The sequence below is a fragment of the Barbus barbus genome (genome assembly GCF_936440315.1).
Source record: "Barbus barbus genome assembly, chromosome: 36".
Lineage (NCBI taxonomy): Eukaryota > Metazoa > Chordata > Actinopteri > Cypriniformes > Cyprinidae > Barbus > Barbus barbus.
Window position 1 is genome coordinate 3,312,493 of NC_136714.1, and position 22,793 is coordinate 3,335,285.

The 22,793-nt window shown below is 36.0% G+C and overlaps 1 protein-coding gene across 4 annotated transcripts in view; it reads left to right on the forward strand.

Annotated features, from left to right (window-relative positions):
• The window catches only part of LOC306856155 (rho GTPase-activating protein 26-like), an 89,806-nt gene that overhangs the window by 54,019 nt on the left and 12,994 nt on the right, over window positions 1–22,793 (forward strand). For 2 of the 4 annotated variants that reach the window (XM_079395201.1, XM_079395203.1), the window contains exons 9-20: window positions 1,182–1,282; window positions 3,157–3,251; window positions 5,951–6,029; window positions 7,146–7,182; window positions 7,364–7,429; window positions 7,514–7,588; window positions 9,958–10,042; window positions 10,678–10,736; window positions 13,114–13,219; window positions 16,879–17,038; window positions 19,536–19,686; window positions 22,059–22,218. In XM_079395201.1, coding sequence (XP_079251327.1) covers window positions 1,182–1,282; window positions 3,157–3,251; window positions 5,951–6,029; window positions 7,146–7,182; window positions 7,364–7,429; window positions 7,514–7,588; window positions 9,958–10,042; window positions 10,678–10,736; window positions 13,114–13,219; window positions 16,879–17,038; window positions 19,536–19,686; window positions 22,059–22,218 — 1,174 coding nt within the window. The remainder of the gene's footprint in view (window positions 1–1,181; window positions 1,283–3,156; window positions 3,252–5,950; window positions 6,030–7,145; window positions 7,183–7,363; window positions 7,430–7,513; window positions 7,589–9,957; window positions 10,043–10,677; window positions 10,737–13,113; window positions 13,220–16,878; window positions 17,039–19,535; window positions 19,687–22,058; window positions 22,219–22,793) is intronic. The other 2 variants (XM_079395204.1, XM_079395202.1) reach the window with 1 other exon arrangement.

Here is a 22,793-nt window from a genome sequence, read left to right on the forward strand (position 1 = left end):
GAAAAAGGCCCAGCAGAGGTTGTACTTTCTTCGCCAGCTGAGGAAGTTCAACCTGCCACAGGAGCTGCTGAAACAATTCTACTCTGCCATCATTGAATCCGTCCTCTGCACTTCAATAACTGTCTGGTTCAGCTCAGCTACCAAATCTGACCTCAGAAGACTACGGAGAGTAGTCCGGACTGCTGAGCGAATCATTGGTACAACCCTCCCCCCTCTCCAAGAACTGTACTCATCCAGAGTGAGCAAAAGAGCTGGCAAAATCACTCTGGACCCCTCACATCCAGCACACTCCCTCTTTGAACTGTCACCGTCTGGTTGATGCTACAGAGCTCTGAGCACCAGAACGACCAGACACAGGAACAGTTTCTTCCCTCAAGCAATCCATCTCACGAACACTTGACACTAAACGTGGAACACACAACTCTATTATACATTATTTATTCACCACACATACTTATTTTTTCATTTCAAATTTGTACATATCAGACCTGTACACACATAATTGTCTATATTATATATTGTGTTTTTGCTATTTTGTACATTGCCTATTTGTATATTTGTATATTATTATTTTATTATCTATGTCCTGTCCTGTTGCTGTCTCTCTGTTGCACTGTGGAGCTTCTGTCACTAAAACAAATTCCTCGTATGTGTAAACATACCTGGCCAATAAAGCTCATTCTGATTCTGATAATTTGTGTGACAATGAATAGAAGTGTTTGGTGTTTTACTGCCACCAGTGTTCATTCCTTCTTTTTTTTTTTAGTTTTGCAAAAATCTAAGTACATGTAGAGGCATGTTTTTGCAATGAACCTGGGTTGGTATTTCATGGCTTTGAGCTCTTTACTCAATATTTTTTGAAATCCCTATAAAGAAATTATTAAGAATCAAAGATGGTGAAAAATGGGTGGCAACTGTTATGCTCTTGCACAGTATTACATTTTCACTCTGTTTTTTTTTTCCTTTTCACAATTGCTTCAACGTTTCAAATAACCTAAGCCTTCAACGAGTTCACCTTATATCTCCTTCTCTATCACAAACAAAACTTTAATTGCTTAAAACAGTTTCCCAACCCTGCTCCTGGAGGCACATGAACACTGAATTGTTAAATGAATGCTCTGATCTATTTGCTATTTATCTGTCTTTTTCTTACATGGCTTACATGTTTTATACCAAATCAGGTTCCTTCGTGTCCACATGGGTGAAGTACTACTGCATCTATCACCGAGAGCCCAAACGCATGACTATGATGTTGTTTGATCAGAAGTCTGGGGCTAGAAATGTAAGTAGTTCTTTTTTTCTTTCTCTCTCACATACTGGCCCTCTCGCACCCTTTCACTCAGCAGTATGTGTAACCTTTTGATTGGAGAGTGGATGCTGGCACAGGCCACGTGTTTGTTCCTCGTGCTGGCATTGACAAGACTCTGATCTTGGCACGAGAAGCAGCGTATCGCATCGTTGAGCTGGCACCAGTGTCAGCATCTGGCTCTGTGCCCGTCCCGCTCTCCACAGCCACACACGCAGGGTCAATAGCACGACTCTCGCACCAGGGACTGCATTCGGCCTGATTACATTCTGACCAGACACTACTACCCCGCTGCTAGACACACAAACCTGCCAATCGCAAGAGAGAAGAAAACAGAAAACGTGTTTTATTGTCATTAAAAAATGTAAACACAGAGTCATATCTGTTGAAACAAAAACCTTTTAACTTAATGTGGGTAAAATTGGATAGAGGGATTACAAGCAGGAATTACAAATTCATATGTTTAAGCACACTGTGTGGAAACCAGTTGTTAGATAACAAATTGACTGCCTGTCCACCAATCTTCAACATATTTGACATATTATTTTCATGAGTGATCTGCCAACACATTAAAACCACTGACAGGTGAAGTGAATAACACTGGGTCACACTTTAACTCAGGGAGCAGTTCTCAGTATGAGCTATTATCTATAACGTTTACCTCATTAAACTGCTAATTACTGTTTACCGATAGTTAATAGTGAATTAAGGTAATTAGAGGGATAGTTCACCCAAAAATGAAAATTCTGTCACCAATTACTCACCCTCATGTCGTTCCAAACCCGCAAGGCCTTTGTTCATCTTCGGAAAACAAATTAAGATATTTTTAACGAAATCAGATTTTTTTTTAAAATCTGCATAGACAGCAATGCAACTGACACGTTCAAGGCCCAGAAAGCTAGTAAGGACAGCATTAAAATAGTCCATGTCACATCTATGGTTCAACCTTAATTTTTCAAAGCTATGAGAATACTTTTTGTGCTCAGAATAACAACATTATACAACAATTCTTCTCTTCCGTGTCAGTCTTCGACGTGCATTCACGACAGTACCACGACGTAATGTAAATCTATGGGATTTTTTTCAACTGTTAGTCTTATCAATTACAATAGTGACAGCACACCTCTGCTCAACAAGCCACACAATTTGATAAGTCATGTTTGTAGCACAAACAGTGTGGGATGTGTTATTCACCAAATTGTAGTACTTCAGCGAAGGGTACAAATGCTAATGCTTTTATCGCTGAAAATATGACCTTGTCCTAAATGGTGAATTATTGTATATATGCAGTCTTATTGTAGACTAGACGGGCTCACAGGGACCCTTGTTTTACCTCTCCAGATATTGCATTCTGTGAGCATACTCAGTTTGTTTAGTATCTAGTCCTTGCGCTAGCATTACGCTATCACCTTTTCTGCCATGTGAAAAGAGAAGGAAAACTAGAGAGAAGTCACTTAGCAGAGTGGCGTGATAGAAACAATTAGACTGTAAGTGAGGAGGTCACTGAAGGGGAGAACGACAGCGCTCTGGTAATGAACTCCAGAGGTATGTGTGTAATGTGTTGCTAGTCGGTAAAGGAGCTGTGAAGTGTTGGAATAAAAATAGCTGGCCGCATTTGAACACCCATTCCTTGACCACACTTTGCAAGAAGATAGGGAGTAACCTGACACTTTATCATTTATTTATATAATCATTTATGTGATGACAGTGTAGTTGGTAAATATAGAACATCTGGTCATATTTTCCTGTCGGCCGTCCAGGCTCACATAAAAATCAAAGTCGAATAAGTGAAATGCTGAAAATGTGGTGCCAAAATTTGGGCCTGTAGTAAACCATGTTTTTCTTTTCAGGGAGACGAGGAAAGCTTTACGCTGAAATCTTGCACCAGAAGGAAAACAGACTCCATCGAGAAGAGGTTCTGTTTTGACATTGAAGCCATGGACCGGTAAGTTGACTATGAGCATACCTGCCACCAGATGCCGCTTTGGGCCACGTAACATCCAGCGGGAGACGCACTTCCTGGCTGCTGCTCAGGAAAGGGGGTGGAGATTTGAACTAGGTCTGCCAGGAATGAAGAGAGTGCACGGTAGATAGCTTGGAGCTGTCATAACTCCTGCAGTAACTAAGAAGAGAGAAATAAAGGGGTCATCTTATGGGTTGTAGGCAGGGGAAGGGCCGATTTCTTTACACTTAACATTTAGGCCAATAGATGCTCTAAGCATCTATTATTTTTTTATTATTATTACGTTATAATAAAAAAAAAAAAAAAAAAAAAAAAAAAATATATATATATATATATATATATATATATATATATATATTTTAGTCTTGCATCCCAGCAAAATTGTGTCACATAAATAAGATTTATTTCTAGAGAACATTATGCATTTTTTTTCCCAACTAAGATTAAAATTTTAAGCATACACTGTTAGAATTTGCAAGAATAATAATTTTAATCCAGGATATACATTATTGTCAAAAGTTTACCAAGGCTGCGTTTATTTAAAAGTGAAATTAAAGACGTTTGTAATATTACAAAAGACTTCTATTTGAAATAAATGCTGTTCTTTTGAATTTTATTTTTGTCAAAGAAGTCTGAAAAAAAAGCATCACGGTTTTCACAAAAATTGAGGAAATTATTTTGAAAAACAAAAACCAATATTAAAATAAAGCCAATATTAATAACTAAGCCAAAGTAATGTTTGATAATAATTAAGCACCTAATTAGAGAGATTTCTGAAGAAAGACACTAAAGACTTCTGCTTTGCCATCACAGAAATAAATTACATTTTAAATGTATTTTAAATTAAACCGATTTGCCATCATGGATGTAAATTACATTTTAATACATATTAAATCAGAACTTAAAAAAAGTTTTAATTATGAAGTTTTAGTTCTAAAATATATATATATATTTAAAAATAAATAACACATTTTTTTACTGGGGAACAAAAAAAACAAACATAAAATCCTATTTTTATACATGATACAAAGCAAATTTGCATGTGGTTTGAAATCCTTTTAAAAATTCTTCTTAAAAATGTAGCCAGATTTTTAGAAAATACGTCTCAGTACGAATGGTCAAATTCGTTTTAAGTGTATATGTCACCGCATTATATACAGTATAATGTTCAGCACACTGGACATTATATATATTGTTTTATCTTGAAAATATTTATACAGATATTTTTAAAAAGAACAATGCCAAAAATAGTCATTAAGGATGGTGTAATGCTATGTAGTGTCTATAGACGTGTCCGAATTAACTCATTTTGCTTGGTATTGATGTGTCATAGCGAACTTGGAAGAATGTCTAGTTTTCCATCTTCTCTTTCCACACCAACAGCTACTCTTAAAAAAGACTCTTTTATAGTTGTGTGAACACTTAAATTATTGCTATGGTAACCAATGTAGATATACCAGATATGTGATGATGTGCAAAATTACAGTACAGAGAGTCCGTCTTTTAACAGTCCAGTGCTTTAATACAGCTCTTATTTTACCAAGCAAAACCCTTTCTCTGCTTTAGCATAGAAGAGCCAGCAAGAGCTAGTTTACCGTGACGTGTGCTGGAAAACCTCTTAATATTTCAGCATGGCAGCTCTATCAGTAAATCAGAAGCACACACTCACACACCATTAACTCGCGTGACAACTGAAGGTTAGGCCATGCCAGGTCAGGCAGAGTTATGGTAATAGAACTGGGTCTGTTTAATTGAGTTTGTGGTCAGAAAACCCTGACAGATTTACAATGTGGTAGTGCACTGCTGGTGTGGAGGACGATGTCATTTTGTGTATGCGATGCTGTGTATGTGATGTCCTTTTTATTTTATTGGCAGAGCCAACATATGGGAAGGTGTTCGGATTGTGTTTTTGTGAGTTTGCAATCAGAAAAGCAGGAGGCTGTTGTAAAATTGCCGTGTGCTTTGTGTAAAATACATTTAATGGGTGTTTGCTTAACTATGAATGCTTTTACACTTATTGCACTTAAAATAAGTACTTTTTAGCATACTTAAAAAAAGAGTACTTATTACAGAAATGCTGCACTTCAAAAGAATGTACTTTGATAAAAAATTAAATGCGTTTTTATGAACACTTAATTGCATTTTACTTACAATTATATGAAAAGTAGTTTAACTAAATTGCTTTTAAGTTTAGTTGTAAGTTTAGTAGATGTTATTTAATACTTTCAACACATCCAAATAAGTTCTTTAAAACATAACAAAAGATTATAAAATGTCTTTTAATTTGACAATTTAAAAACTTTTTAAAAAATGTACTTAAGTGTGTAAAGAAACCATAAATCATAAAAAATTACACTTTAAGTGCACCTTCAGTGCAAGTGGCATTGTATTTACTTAGTATTATATTATTTGCAAGCACAGTTTTTTTTAAACTATAGTTTTAAGATTTAAAGTACATAAGTGTATTTTGAATACAATTAAGTACAATTATTTTTCACAAGCGTGCCTCTGTAGATTTTTAAGAAAATTTTCCTCGAGCGCTCACGCTCACTAGTGTTTAAACTAACAGTGTCCTGTAAATATACATGCATCTCTAGAGAATTGTGTGTGTGTGTGTGTGTGTGTGTGTGTATTGACTGTACCACTGTGCATGCTTGTGTGTGGACGTGTGCATGTTTCAGGCCTGGTGTGATCACCATGCAGGCGCTGTCAGAGGAAGACCGCAGACTCTGGATGGAAGCCATGGACGGAAGAGAACCGGTACTTTATCTGAGACATCGGACATTTGTTGCAATGAGCAATCCAGTCATATATAGATCAGTGTTTCGTACTCAAATCTGATAGGGTTCATCTTAAGAGCATTTCACATGCTTGGCACTGCTGTGCATCAGATAAAGTGTATTCGCATTTTGAATGCATATTCTTGAGATTTATTATGTCTCATAAATATTCATGTTCAGGCCTTTAGCCTGTTTTTTTTTTTTTAATTTGAATTCAAATGTAGTGGTTTAGTTGAGTGTTGGCTTCATAACTGAATCTGTAATGTATTTCAGGATGATTAAGGCTCTGTTCCATCATCTAGTGAGCTGCCTCACTAGAGTACTACCTACATAGACTGTTAACTTTAAGGGCAGCATGCTTATTGAATTGGACCTCATCAGTTACTGATGAAACATTCTTTAGGCATCAGCTCGAATAGTGCTTATCACAAAAACACACAGGATGCTCAACAAACTTGTTCAATAGAGTTTGCGGTTAGAATTTAATTAGCATAAAAATTAAGAGCACACAAATATTTTTGTTTTGTTTTTTTATCAATATTATTTGGTTTTGAATTAAATATCTAGTTCAGTTATGAAACTCTAAATGGTGCAGTTATTCTGAAAACCTCCACCTCCCCCCAGCTCCACCTGTCTAAATCTGCTCCTGGATTTATGTATGCCTGTTCATGCAGCAGCAGCATGTCTTACACACACACAGGAGCATGCTTAAAATGTTCTGAGCCTTGTCGTGATTACAGCTAGATATAGAATTATATTATATATTCATAATCCACATTTGAGTCATCCACCATCTTAGAATTTTTCACTGCGGTAATGCATTTTGATATTGTCTTCTCACCAAAAATGCTGCTTATGTTGGCAGCTCACTAGGTTTTGGAACTGAACCATGATGTCTTAGCATGCTAAATGAACCTTTCAGTGTGACAAAGCTTTCTGAAAGCATTAAGCGAACAGATTACGCATGTAAAATGTAGATGATGCAGTGGTAATGTCTGCTGTGATGGCTTCTCAGATGGTATCATAAAATAGATTTTTTTTTTTTAAGCTGCTCTTTTAACAGCTATTTACTTGACCAAAATGTCTTGTCTCATAGGTATACACCCTGAATCGTGACAGCCAGAATGAAGCTAGTAAGTATAGTGCTATTTCAGTCCTCGAACAAAACGAAAAAACATAATTCAGTCGAATCACAGAATCCTATGTACTTATCATGCTGGTTTCATGAACACTTTTTTGTTGTTTATTAGTGTTTGTTTTATCATGAAGTTGTACTGATGTTTTTTTCCTCTCCTAATGAACTTTCTATTTAAGTGGCTCAATTAGATGTCATCGGCTTCAACGTTGTCATGAAATTCATCTATGCCATAGAAACCAGAGGTACACCTCGTGTTGTTTTTCTGTTCAGAAATAGAGGTCAGATGGTGATGAGTAAGTGTGACAGTCTATGGTTTTCTGTAACAGGTATTGATGAACAGGGGCTATACAGGATCGTCGGTGTCAACTCCAGAGTGCAGAAACTACTCAGCCTGGCCATGGGTGAGAATCAGCACTCCGCTGCTGGTGGTCATTTTATTTTAATGGAACCAGGAGATTAACATTAACAAAGAATTTCAGCTATAAATGTCACATATACAATTACTCAAAGTTTTGAGTAACACAGTGTCTGTCCTGAGAGCGATAATTAGGCTAACTCAGAATATGTACACTTGTTTCACATTTCTTCTGATTCTATAGAAATATCATAATGCACCGTACCAGTACTATGTTCTTGTTGGATACCAAATGCTTTATTGGAGTAGCCAAAATCACAGTCCTAGAATTCACTCCTATACTTTAGCTTATTATAAATGAAACAGAAGGTGGGTGCATATGACACTTTTTTTTTGTCCCAATCTAATAATTTATTATTTTAAGAAAATACAATCATACATCGGTTTGAATACTCCTTTTCTATGATAAGCATTTTTTAAATTTAAGATTTAAAATTTGATATGATGTTTTTTAAGGGGCACAAAGTCATAAAAAGTACACTTTTGTTTTCTTTAAAGTACAAAGTTCTAATAATTTTGTCATGCTTTACACGTGTACTTTTAATTATGACTTTAATGTTACATTTAAAGCAAATATATTTTAAATCTACTAAATACATCATACTAAATTGTACATAAACTTCATCATTACAAATGGTAATTATAAATATATTTAAATACGTGGCATAAAAGTTTGAGTAGGAATTACATTGAATTTTAATTAATACTCAAGTATATAAACAAAAATTATAAATGTATACTATAAATCATTGTTATTTAAAGGGATAGTTCACCCAAAAATGAAAACTATTTTGTTAATTTCTCACCCTCGTGTAATTCCACACCCGTAACACCTTCATTCATCTTAGGAACACAAATTAAGATATGTTATGATATGCTTTCTGACCCTGCATAGACAGCAACGCAACTAACCTGTTAGGACATTTATAAAATAGTCTGTGACATCAGTGGTTCACATTCACTCTTGTGAATGGCGTTGATTGACATGCAAGAGAAGAAATTGTTGAATAAAGGTGTTATTTTAGTTTTTTTGTGGCACAAAAAGTATTCTCATAGCTTCATAAAATTACGGTTAAACCACATGACCTGTTTTAACAATGTTCTTGATACGTTTCTGGACATTGAACATGTCAGTTGTGTCTATGCAGGGACAGAAAGCTCTCGGATTTCATCAAAAATACCTTAATTTGTGTTTGAAGATGAACGAAGGTCTTATGGGTTTAGAATGACATGGGAGTGAGTAATTAATGACAGAATTTTCATTATTAGGTGAACCTTTAATTGCAAATAGCATGCAATTAAGTGTTTGAAAACATTACATTCACACTTTCACACTTAATTATATTCTTAAGTATATAATTTCCATAATAAGAATTATTTTTAAAAGTACGCTAAAATATGTTATTACTTCATGTATGATGTTTACACCACTTGTCATTAAATTAAAAATTGTTTTTGAAAATAATATAAACGTTCTTCAAAACCATATAAAACCAGCATGTATAAGAGAGTACATTGACACATGTGTTTTAAATAGTTTTAAACTAGATTTTTAATAGGCTTTCCTCTTCTTTATCATGGAAATGTGTCATTGACCATGGTAACTAGTTGTCACAGTGATCACTTGCATTTTTTTTTGACAGCTTTGTTAATTGTAATGTGAGCGCTCTAGTTGTCACATTGTCACATTAATTATCACTCTAGACAGCTTTGTTGATTTACAATGGAATGTGTCAAGGTGTGTTGCATTACTCCCATACAGTGTAGACAGATATATTGATTATTATGTGAGCGACCTGGTTTTTTCATGATGCAATGCTCTCGTACAGACAGATATGTTGCTTACAATGCATTGAGCTTGCTTTTTGTCACTATGCCAAAATTAATTAATGCCCCTCCCATATTACAATATTTTACTGCACTTTCAAAGCACATCTGCCTTAACGAATATCATACAGACTTATTTGAAGTATTATATGTGTGTGTAAAGCTTCATTTTGCAAGGAACCATTATTCTCAGCTGCTTAAGTACAAACGCAAACCTTCTCACATGCAAAAAGTGACAGGAATGCCATCACACCCTGCGGTGAAAGCAGAATGAATAGACTTTGATGTTGTTGTGTTACTCACCAATTCACCAGTATTTAACTGTCTGCCTCAGAGTGATAATGATACACTTTGACAGTTTTGCTTTAGGAAATGGTTTGCGATTTTGATGCTGATTGGCTGTTTCCAGCACACATATGCATAGTTTGCTTGCACATACTGGTACTGTGCTGAGTGGGTAATTCCAAAGGTTCAACAGAGGTCACCTGCAAACTAAATCTGCCGTCTAACTGTCATACCCTACTCTAGACCCCAAAACCTGTGCAGATGTGGAGCTGGACAGCACAGAATGGGAGATCAAGACCATCACCAGTGCAATAAAGCATTACCTCAGGTACCAACCTGCCCCTTCACACATGACAACAACCAGGCTATATTACACATTATATCCCAGGGAAAGCAAGCAAGCAAAAAAAACTGTAACTTGAATGCAATGCAAGTCGCTTTGGATAAAAGCGTCTGCTAAATGCATAAATGTAAATGCACACAAAACATACTGTAAGAATCCAAAAAATAAACTCAGAACACTTGCATTCTGAACAATTGAGTCCCCTTTCACAAATGAGTCCAGTCACACTTGCGGACTATTTACACTAAGTGCAAATAGTCTGCCTTGTTTGCAGAGGCTATTTGCACTAACTCCGCCCACCAATGTGTGATTGAGCTAGTCAACACTACAAAAGACGGCTAACAAACAGTGGTGTAGATGCTAAAGCACGTGCCATAGTCATTTTTGACGCGATGAACACGGGTTCGAAACCAAACTTTTTTTTCTCCCTTTTCAAATCTCATATCACATTGGAAATGCATTTATTTTCTATAAAAATTAAGGAAATAATTGAAAAGCTGAAAATAAAGTATCGGGTAGGGTTAGGGTAGGTGTAGGGTTTTATTGTCCCAATAAGGTGGCATCCATTTAATAATTTGATTATCTAATCGCTAGTCTTTTCTCTTTTTCTGTGCTATCAGGATGCTGCCGGCCCCTCTCATGACATACCAGTACCAGAGGAGCTTCATCAAAGCAGCCAGTGAGTGTCTGGTTGGACCGGTCTGGCCTTATTTCCCCTCTGATCTATTTGAAACTATTTGACTATAGTTCGTGCATTTGATAAGAAACAGTGCAGAGTAGGAGTGTTCAAGCTAATAGGACGAGGTCAGAAACAGGAAACAGAGGAAAGAAAATGGATTTACAGTGTGGCGGCTTTTGTCTGAGACAACAAGGGATGTTGTTTCTTTTCCAGATCGTCTTTTGTACCATAAACTTTGATTTTCATACTGCAAAAAAACTGACTTCAATTAGAAACTTCACAATTTACATTTAAACACAAACTTAATTCAATTTAGTATATTTATTAAAAAAAAAAATATTTGCTGAAATTATTTAGAATATTTAATTATTGAAATTATTTTTTTAACTAATTAGGAAGAAAAAATAATAACAGATATTAAATACTAGAATATATATTCTCTGAAAACAATATTTAATGCAATTTTGCTCAAGTAAATGTATCTTGCATTACATGAAAACAAGTCTGATTACTATGCTTTTTTTTGCATTGTATCTCATGCTATCTTCATCTTATCTCATTTGATTTCTACCATCTTCCCTTTTTTGTCTCTGTTTTTCTCTTTCTTTCTATGGTTTTTTTTTTGCCAGTCCTTCAGGGTGACGTTAGGCCCTTGTCCTCATATGAACTTTTTTTTTTTCTTCTTCTGAGAGCTCCACCCCTCCCTTTCTGCCTTTCATTTTCTCTCTTTTTTTCCACCCCTCCCCTAGTTCATTTCTGTCTATGCGAGCCATTTATGTGATAAAGAGCAAGGTGCCATCTGGAGTTTGCCCATGAGCAGAGAGAGAGAGAGAGATGGGAATACGGGAGTGAGAGACGATGTGAATGTGTATGTAACTGGAGAAGAGAAAATCTAAAAAAGTGTGAAAATGTGTGTGTGCAGTTTAAAGGTTTGGTTTCGGTTCAACTCAACCAAATACATGTCTGGTCTGGTTATGTGCTGTCTTTTTTAAACGGGTTTTTTGCAGTTCAATATTTGAACGCTTTGTATTATAAACAGATCATTTTCTTAATATATATTTTGTGCATAAGATATTAAGACTTGTTTATATTCTTGCAATATATTCTTGTGTTGAATATATCATTTTAGATATCATTGTGTGTATATATATATATATATATATATATATATATATATATATATATACATACTTGCACATTTATAATAAAATTTTATACCATGTTATAAATAAAAAATAAAACAAAAAACAGTGGTGGTGCTGTTGCAGGCATTGTGTGTTTAAATTTGGGTTGTGGCATTTCCAATGAAGTGGAGGCTACAAAAATATAATTATGCAAATATAATTATGCACTCACTGCAAAAATGATTTTCTTACTTAGTATTTTTGTCTTGTTTTATAATGTAAAAATATAAACATTGTTGAATCAAGATGCATTTACTTGAGAAGCAAAATAATATTAAGTCTTGTTTTTGAAAAAAAAAGAAAAATAAATTTTTGTTAATTTTTGCTTAAAACAAGAAAAAAAAATCTGCCAATGGGGTAAGAAAAAAATCTTACTTCAAGAGCAAATAAAGAGTATTTTCTTGCCGCATTGGCATATATTTTTTTCTTATTTTAAGGTTTTTTGGAAAAGAAGACTAAATATCTTAAGTCATTTTGCTTCTAAAGTAAATGTTAAATGTTGTTAAATTGTTAAGTTAAAATGTTTAGTTAAATCTTGATTTAAAAATGTTTGAATATTTACACTAGAAAACATTTTGCAGTGCAATTTTTAATTGTATTTTTAATTAAATTTAATTAAAAAAATTTGTCCCTTGTGATGTCTAAACAGCCTCATTTATACCTCTGTTCTCTCGCTGTACTCGTGTTACTGGGGATTATTAGGATATCATGGCAGCCAGATAGATCTCACTCTAATATTTCAGTGACCTTTAAGAGCCCGCGGCTGGCGGCTTAGCTTTGCCCTTAATGGACACTGTTGTAGCCGTCACATACACTAGGTGGCACTGTGCTTTTACAACAAGGCAGGCACAAACACGCAAACACGTGAGCATTAATGTCAGTTTAATTGGAATAATGTGTCTGTGTGGGTCCAGACTGTGTCATTAAGTGACCTCACAGAATCAGGATCTTTTTGGGATCTTTTGTTCTGTTTCACAACATCAGCAACAGATGCAACGTTTCAGACCTGAAATGTGTCCGTGAACGCTAAAATGTATTTAAAAACATACACAGGACTGGACTCCCATTCCTGCTGCGAATGCACTTGAGTCAAACACAGCAGTAAAACGCCTACAGTTCATGCAGAGCAAAAGGAAATGTGCTTGCTTTCCTCTGCAACCGCTTAGTCTCTCGCTTCCTCTTTCTCTTCCTAGAACTGGACAATCCCGAGGCGAGGGTGGCAGAGATTCACTCCATAGTGCACCGTCTCCCGGAGAAGAACCGCCAGATGCTGGAGCTTCTTATGAAACACTTGGCCAAGTAAGTTTTGGTGTTGACGCCCCCTTTTTACTGTGTTACAAATCCAGCAAAGCCAAAGACCTAAGAGGATTTCCACTGTAAAAACCACAACCCTGCTGATGGTAATAAAGGCCTTAACTTCCCCTTTGTGTTTGCCCAGCTGAAAAGAGCGGCTTGTTTTCCTCCACCTGTCCTTTCCTCCATCTCCTTCCCTCCCATTCCCAGCTCCATTTTCTTTTGTGCGAGTTTAATTTGACACCCTGATGGCCGAGCTCTGTGGAGCCGTTCCTCGGTGACGCTTACAGATCATTTGGAGTTTTATGGAGACCCAAGAGTAAAAATGCTTTACGCAAAGCAGCTTTTTAGAATTAAGAATTACAGGAAGTAGAAGTTTAAAACCCACTTTGCATGCAGATTGAATGCCTCACTTGCTGTATGCCCTCAGGACAAGTTTGGAAATGATGTTTTAGTGTGGAACAAGTAGTTTCATCTGACAGTAGCAGTGAAAAACAAGGTTCAAAGGGAATCGTTTAATATTGACAGTATGCTGATTAGAAGAAACAATTGTTGTAAAGGTTTTACCTTGGGTTCTGTTGACACTGAATCATCATTTACAGCAGGACTGTTTCGCCGGCTCATCAAATTCACAAACATTACAGCTGTTTGATACGGATTAGAGGTTAATTTGCCACAGTCGGTATAAAAACAAATGTTCACATTATCTAATGAAATAATATAAAATGTGCTAATAATTGTGTAACTGCAAGAATAATTTAATATCTGACCAGATGACTGAAAGTTTGCAGGTTCAAAATCCTAAAAAGCTACACCATTAAAGTCCACATGAAATCACTCGATGAACAGAATGATATTTCCTGTGTTGACAAATTTCCTTATGAGACAGGAAGTCGAAGTAGGGCATATCAAATGCCTTGTCGTTTTTTAATTAGACAGTAGGCTTTAGTTTAAAACAGTTTATTGAAACTTTACTTTTTTTTTTTTGAGTATCATATTTGATATATTTTATGGCTCATGATTTCATAGATTGCTGATATTTATAAGCTCATAAGGTAAAATGAAATTCTGATAGCTTGTAATGCAAATCAATGAGATCTTTTGAACAGTAAAGCAGACTACTTGCATAAAATGCATATAAATATCAATTGTCACTCTATATCTCCCAATAATATTTCTTAGTAAGATGATATTTAAATGCTTTGTTTTATGATTAAAGATCTGTAGTTTTATCAGGGGGGCAAAATGTAATGCATTGCAGTACAATGACTGAAAAATTTACAAATATTAATTTCTCAAAAGCCTTATGTATCATATTCAAAACTGGTATTTTAATGATTGATTTTTCTAAAAAAATTAAATTAAATTCGGCCCGGTTAGGGACAGGTTTGGTGGTATGGGTAGGTTTAAGGGTGGGTTAAGGTGTATGGAATGGGTCAACAGTGTAATTATACATGTAATTACAGAAATTAATTGCGAATGTAATTACATGCAGGTATTTTTTTTTAAATATGTAAGTATGATGTAAAGACATGTATGTAGGCGTCACGTGACGTGCTCATGAACCTAGTGGCACTTGAGTAGAGGTCCTTACGTTTGGCCTCTTTGCAGATTTTTTCGTTTTGTTTTAAGTTTTATTCATTGGTTGTGCTGATGGCATGCAGTCGTAAACAGCAGGAGTTGTCTCTGTCGGCTTCTCAGTTGTTCAGTTGCTATGCTCTAAACTGGATCTTCTTACAGGGGAGATGAGAGAACAAAAGAAAGTCGTCGCAGATCACAATAGACGTGTTGGCGTGCTCGAGCAACAGGTTGTGGATTTACAGGATTGAAATTGGTGCAGCAATCTGCATCTGGTCGGATTGCCTGAAGGTTCCGAAAAGGACGATCCTATGGGCTTTTTGAAAAGATCGATACCAATGTGGCTCCCGTCTCTGGCGGGCAAAGAGATTGAAGTGGAGTGAGCGCATCGCTTGTACATAAATCCTATTCGCGAATATATTTTAATTTCTACTTCTTTATCTTCAGCTGTTCGTGATGCCGATATCTGTTCCTTATCTTTGTCGGATCATGATGGAAATTTGTGCAGATTATCTTTGATCCCTCGGCCATCTCATGCCACTAGATGACGATTTAACCCTAAATTGTTACAGGATGAAAATTTTTGCAGTCAATTCAGAAATTTTTTTTCCGAGTTTAACCAAGGTTCAGTGGATGATCCTCGAACACTTTGGAATGCAGTTAAAGGATTTATAAGGAATAACTCAATTTCATATGCCTCTTTCCTTCAGAAAAACCGACACAAAAAGATAGTTGAACTGGAATCACAGTTTGGTCCCATTGTAACCCATCTCCTCTCCACATGGAGGGATGTTGAAAGACATTCACAACTAGTTACAAAAAGGCATAGGCATTCGCTTATTTTCCACAATAATAAACTTTTGTCGGGCAGTACTCCATTTCATTGTCCGCAATGGACTCATAATAAAGTAAACACTCTGGGCGATATCTACGATGATAGTGGTTTAAAATCCTTCCAGAATCTTCGGCGTATGGGGTGCCTTGGAGCTCTCCACTGCCTGTTCATCCTTTACACAAACTAATCCTTCCTTCTCCTCTGCTTCAGTCATCTATCTCTTTCTTCTTGAGCATTCATACAAACCTTTATCTATTACAACTGTTTGGGCTAAGGATCTTAATGAGGATGTGCATGTTTTATTTTCCGATCAGGTATGGGGTATGTTTAAATTGTCTTCTAAAAACCCTAATCACCAAATGTTTCATTGGAAATTGCTGCATACTTGACTCCAATGTAACGTTTTTATATGAATCTGTCGTCTTCTCCTAAGTGTAATCTCTGTTCCCAAGGGAGTGCCCCTCTCTCTCACCTTTTTGGACTCATCTTTCACAGGACCTATCATATTTGTTGGGTACTGAGATATGTTTGACTCCGCGCCATTTTTTCATGAATGACTTTTGGGACTTCACCTTGTCCGTTCAACTAAGATCTTTACTGTTAGCTGCTCTCACAGCAGCAAAACAATAGCTTGTCAACTGTTGGAATCCTCCTCACAGATGAACCTGGACTGTGTATTTGTTGGACATTATCTCAATGGAACTCTCTACTTCTCGTATACATGCATCTAACGTGAAAACTGTAAATTCATGGCATTCAGCTTTTAATGTTGTGTCTTCTTTTCTAAAATCTTTGTCAAAATTAGTTTGTTATTTGTTTATCTATTAATATAACTTAATATGTGTTTATTATTATTATTATTTATGTTATTATTATATATTTTTTAAGTCTACCAAGGGGTGGGTTGTAAATTTGTACAGCTGATTTTTGTTTTGTACTACTGTTCCACAAAATAAAACTCAATAAACAGTTGTTAACAAAAAAAAAGACATGTATGTAAACAATGTGTATTGTATCAACTGATTAATTTAAATGTATGTCCGTAGTAGTTAAGGCCACCTAATATAAAGTGGAAGCTAAGAATGCATAATATTTGACAGCAAATTTAACAAAGAACATTTCCATAATTTTTTGTTGATTTTATTGATTAGTTATTACAGTCCTATTTTTATTATCAATAAAGCTAATTATACAGAAAAGCACTGCACTACAGTAGAAGTAAATGACATCAGATGTCTTACTCTCTCATCAGAGTGGCCAGTCACCACCTGCAGAATTTGATGACGGTTGCTAACCTCGGCGTAGTGTTCGGCCCTACGCTGCTGAGGCCTCAGGAAGAGACCGTCGCTGCAATCATGGACATCAAGTTCCAGAACATTGTGGTAGAAATCCTGATCGAGAACCACGAACGGGTACGTTTATGAATGACTACTAGCTGACCAGGTGTGCGTTTCCCAAAACAACTATGGTTGTTAGTTCTATTGGTAATGACGGAACTTGCGACCATAGTTGCTTTTGGGGAACGCACCCCAGAGTAGCCAGTCATCACCATATTATACTAGGAAAATTGTTTAAGGATTAAGGAAAACGTTTTGTGTTGATGATCTGCGCAGCTAATGAGTTTTGTCAGTTGCTAACTTCTTTTCTATGCGTAATCACCCTAAGGTGCACGAGCTGTGTTGCTCGCACCTAGGTGTGAATGAAGGATGTAATTCCTCTATTAAAGGGGGCTTATCCAGTAGCGAGACCCTGTCGGAGGGACTCACTCAGGCCGTATTTGCTATAACAGGTAACTTCAAACCCGGCAGGGGCTTAAAGGGTAAAGCAGATTAGAGTAGTTGCCATGGCAACATGCAGATCGGCTCAAGGCTGATTTCTTAAGCTGAGCCCACCGTCACATGACATAGGGTCACTTCCTCCTGCATGAAGGGGTGAAGTGGGTGGGTTTTAAGATCAAGACTGTCACTATGTCCTGTACAATTAACCTTCCCATGTCTCGTCCCCTTAAAGACACGGCACACACATATGTTCCACTGTGATTGAGGTTAACCTGTAATGAATCTTTCAGCTTCAGCTCAAAAGCATGGATGGCTACCTATCCCATATCTCTCAACAAATACACACAGTTATGTACAACAGGAAACAAACGTAGACTGACTGTAACATAAACCTGATCCTCCAAAAGCGTTTCATTCACAAACACACAATAGGCTGTTTGCATACAGCTTTGCATAAAGACTTGTGACCTGCATAAATTCATTTTCACAAGGTTTTTTTCTCAGCATTCTTAAGGAATAATTCATTTTTTTTGGCATCTTTTACTCAACCTCATGTTGTTCCAAACATGCATGATCCATAAATGTGAGATTGGACATGTATAAATATATCTATATATAATAGCAGATAGTGCCCAAACTGCTCTTATTCCTTGTAAGCTCCATTAAAACGGCAACTGTTTTCTAAATGAATGTTATTGATATTTTTGCAAATTCGTCTGTGCATAAGTTCACCTCTTTTGTATTAATTAATTATCATTATTAATTTTTTTTTGGACCTCATAATCATTAACTCTTTCGCTGCCATTGACAGGATTCTCCAGCTTTCCGTGTTTTCACTGTTATATGGTAGGGGGCGCTGTTACACATCTTCTGAAAGAGTATTGAATCCCTGGATCAAAACACAATGAAGAAGAAACAGAAACAAGCGATCACATATATGAATTAGGGCCGGGACTTTAACGCGTTAATTTAGATTAATTAATTACACAAAAATAACGCGTTAAATTTTTTTAACGCATTTTAATCGCACTTATTTTTGCACCGCGGAACGTTTCTCACTGGATGAGTTTCGGCGGACCGATTATACTGGAGCACCAACTAGCGTTAGGCTGTTTCTCAATTCCAAGAACGCAAAGAACGGACTTGTTGAGCTTAGTTTTTAACAGAAAGGCTGCTGAAACACAAATCTTATCTTTGAGGGATGTGACAGTCTTGCAATGCAGAATTCTTTGGTATAAGTCATTATGTAGTCATTCACAGACGTCAACACCTAATTAATCGAATTATGCTTAAAATGATCGACTACCAGTTGACCAGAAAAATCCGTAGTCGAGGGCAGCATTAGTTAATAAAATACACAAAAACACAATTATCCTTTTCAATTCACATAAGCGTTTCATTAATTTCCATCAATGAAAGAAGTACTACAGTCCCATAAAACACTGCGAACGACATACTTAAAATAAAAGTTATGAATAAAAACTATTTACTATATAATTTTGACAGCTAGTGGTTGAAACTGGTACTGAAGTCCAAATTCAAAATGGAGAGTTGTTTCTCCTGCCCCTCCACGACTTGACTCTCACATGGGTTGCCAGGTTTACAGTTGAATCGCAATACAGTTTTTACAGTGCATATTTAAACATGTTATGTTGCAGGAAGCATGAGAACCAATACATTTTTCAGTAACAATTCATATTCAACTGACCGTGATTCATGCTCGAATATTCATATGTGCAAATTAGTTTTGAGGGGTTTGGTGGAGGGGAGAATTTCAGTGCAGAACTGTAATGTCAGTCTGTTTGTCACACATAGCAAACTTATGACTTCAGACTTGAAATGGAGTGTATGAGTCATAGGGACCTTTTTTTTTGTATCTTTGGAGCCTTACAGCCACTGGTAGCAGATTGATAGCTGTCATACAGTATTTTTGTATGCAAAAAATAATAGCTTTTTCAGTGAAGAAAAAAAATCTAATTGTCATTTTATGACTAGACACATCTGCGGGGTCATATCCTCCCAGCATCAGTCGCAGCAGTTCAGTCTGTTCTGTTTTTGTGGAGACACTCATCCCATCATTGTGGCGCTTTGACATTTTCACGCTGATTTGAATTTACTTTCGGCTCTGCAGATTTTCAAAGACATGCCAGTGTCTGGTGGAGGGCAGGGCAACTCCCAGCTCAACCTGCCCAGGCGGAGAAGCACAGACAGCAAGGCCCCATCCTGCAGTGAGAGACCCCTTACGCTTTTCCACACCCCCTCATTTTCAGAGAAAGACAAAGGTACACCAGCAAGTTATTTCTTTATAAAGTTAAAAATAAATGTCAAATTATAATTTTTTTAAAACTAAAAATTATGTTAAAAATGTTATGTTATGCTTCCTTTTTGGTCAAAAAAAAAAAAAAAAAAAAAATAAAAATAATATATATATATATATATATATATATATATATATATATATATATATATATATATATATATATATATACACACATATATATACTGTATGACCCTGGACCACAAAACCAGTCTTAAGTCGCTGGGGTATATTTGTGGCGATAGCCAAAAATATTTGTATGGATCAAAATGATTGATTTTTCCTTTATGCCAAAAATCATTATTTTATTAAGTAAATATCATATTCCATGAAGATATTTTGTAAATTTATTATACATATATTAAAAACTTAATTTATTAAATATATTAAAACTTTTTTTTTATTAGTAATATGCATTGCTAAGAACTTTTGCGTCTACGAGGGTGATATTGTTTTTAACAACAGTTCAATGCCACGAGTGTATAATACATAAGAAACAACAATGGAGTGTCTTTAAAAACCCTCTTTTGTGCAGAACTACTTCCTTCCGCCACGGATTCAAATCTAAAGTTGACAGTTTAACAGCTGAGCCCAAGCCTCCGTTACTAATTTGAAAACGTCACTTTAGAACTAGTAACGAAGGAACGTTGAGTTGCTTCATTAAAAGCTTATTGTATTACTGTATTAAAAGCTGTGTATTATGTGGAGTAGAGTATTATGAGAGAGAGTGTGATTACCTGCATCTGATACAGCGTTCGTTCTTCAGATCAATCTCATATTCACAATAAAACATTAGTTTGAATGTCCAATAGGATCGTACTATAATCTGTTTAGGGTGATTTCCAATGACAGCACTGCTCAGTGCATTTGTTAGCTGTGGACAAGCTAGTGTTGAAAGTAAAAATAACCTCCTTGTTCTTGTTTAAAGGGGTTATATGATGCAATTTCATGTTTTCCTTTGTCTTTGGAGTGTTACAAGCTGTGTGTGCATATATAAGTTCTGTAAAGTTGCAAAGATTAAAGTCTCAAACTCACAGAGATATTCTTTATAAAAATTAAGACTGCCATGCCCTCCTAAAACGGCTCATTCAAACACGCCCCCACATGTCTACATCACGGTGTGGGAAGATTTGTATAACACCGCCCAAACGTATACGCAATGAAAGAAGGCGTAACTTTATTCTCGCTGTAGGATTGTTGTTGCCACCACCATGTCGTGGAGACGCTGTATGTTTCGTTGTGAAAACGAAAGTACTTTGTTTGGCCTTCCAAATGAGTACACAACTAGAAATCAGTGGTAAAGTTATATTTACAACACTGTTCCAAAACAGTACAACGCAAATATTAGAGTGTGTGCAGCGCATTTTATGGAGGACTGTTTCCTGAACCTAGGAAAGAGTAGCCTACAATGTGAACACTATGAATGGCTGTGATGTGAACATTCTAAAGTGGGGCAATTTCAATGTCGCAAGGACAGTCTGGTGTTTCTCACTCACAGCCTGTAAGTACATTTTCTTATTTAAAGAATTTGCTACTGACTATTCAAATGCGAGTTTTGAGCAGTGTAGAGTAGTACTTGTTGTTTGGCGTTTCAACGATCACAAATGCAGACATGGTTTTATGTTTACACGGCGCAGTACAACATGTAAAAAGACTGTATGAGTCATTATAATCAGTAATTATGTCCTCACTAAATGCAACAAATGCCTCGTTTATAGTTGGTGTGAATGAAGGATGTAATTCCTCTATTAAAGGGGGCTTATCCAGTAGCGAGAATATTTATTTCTAAGGGTACTTTCTTATAATGTCTGTGCAGTGTTTTCCTAATTTCAAACAATAATGAAAAATTAATGCGTGATTAATTTGCAATTAGTTAATCAGCACATTGTGCTTAATTAGATGCAACTTTTCACATGCCTAATATATATTAGGCTTAAAGTCATCTGGAGGAGGAAATTCAGTTCCTGGTCTATAAAATGTTGTGCTAATAATAACAATGGAATTAATTATTAAAATAGTTTCAGGTTTCAAGTTGGCACACCTATGACCAGACACCACCCTGTTTGCATTTACTGTAAAAACATTTTGCTGCCAACCTCCTCTGGGCATGCGAGGAGTGAACTAGTCCCCAGAATTAGATGCCATTCAGTTATCGTCTAAAGACAAAAATCACTAGCAGTATAACTTAAATTGCTTATTGAAAAATACAAACCACCTTTCAAATAAATGCAAACCACTAGATCCCACCAAACCCTGTTTCAACCACAGGCTGGAGTAATTACATTTGCATACTATGCATTCTACATTAGGATAGCAACATTTCTGCTTGTCCATCAGCAGTGGAGAAGAGGAACAGTGTGGTTGTAAACTCCAGTGCAGACTTGCCATCAGTAAATTGCAACAGCACACTCAACTGGACTCGACTCAACAGCCTGCCCACCGCAGACGGAGACCAAGATGGGCTTCAGCTGTCCAAGCAGAGTCAGCCTAATTCACTGTAAGTGCACAGTACTTTCTTTAAAGCTAAAGTGTGTTAAAATACTGTCTCCAGTTTTCTTTGTTGCCGGTGTCTCGGCTAGCCCAACACAATAAAATTTGCCAAACCAATACCATGAGTTTGTTCAACGAATAGAAGGTAGGGAGAGTGTTCAGAAATTTAAAAGCCAGAATTTCCAATGATCAAACCAAGCAGGTTCTGTTTTGTGTGCAAACTTTAAGGCAGCGACTATTTGCACTAAGTGTAAATAGCGATAGACGCTATTTACACTAAGTGCAAATAGCAATAGATGCTATTTACACTCGGTGTAAATAGCAATTAGATGCTATTTACACCAAGTGCAAATAGCATATTTTTTTAGTGACAGATGCTATTTACACTAAGTGCAAATAGCTATAGATTCTATTTACACTGTTAAAATAGCAAGATTTTCTGCTATTTATACTACTTATTGCAAATAGTGGCAATTATCTGCACCTCAGTATTGTAGTACATTATAAAACAGTACGCAATAATAACGTGTAAGTATAAGTGTAAATTATAATTTTAATTCAAATTTATTAAATGGATGCCAC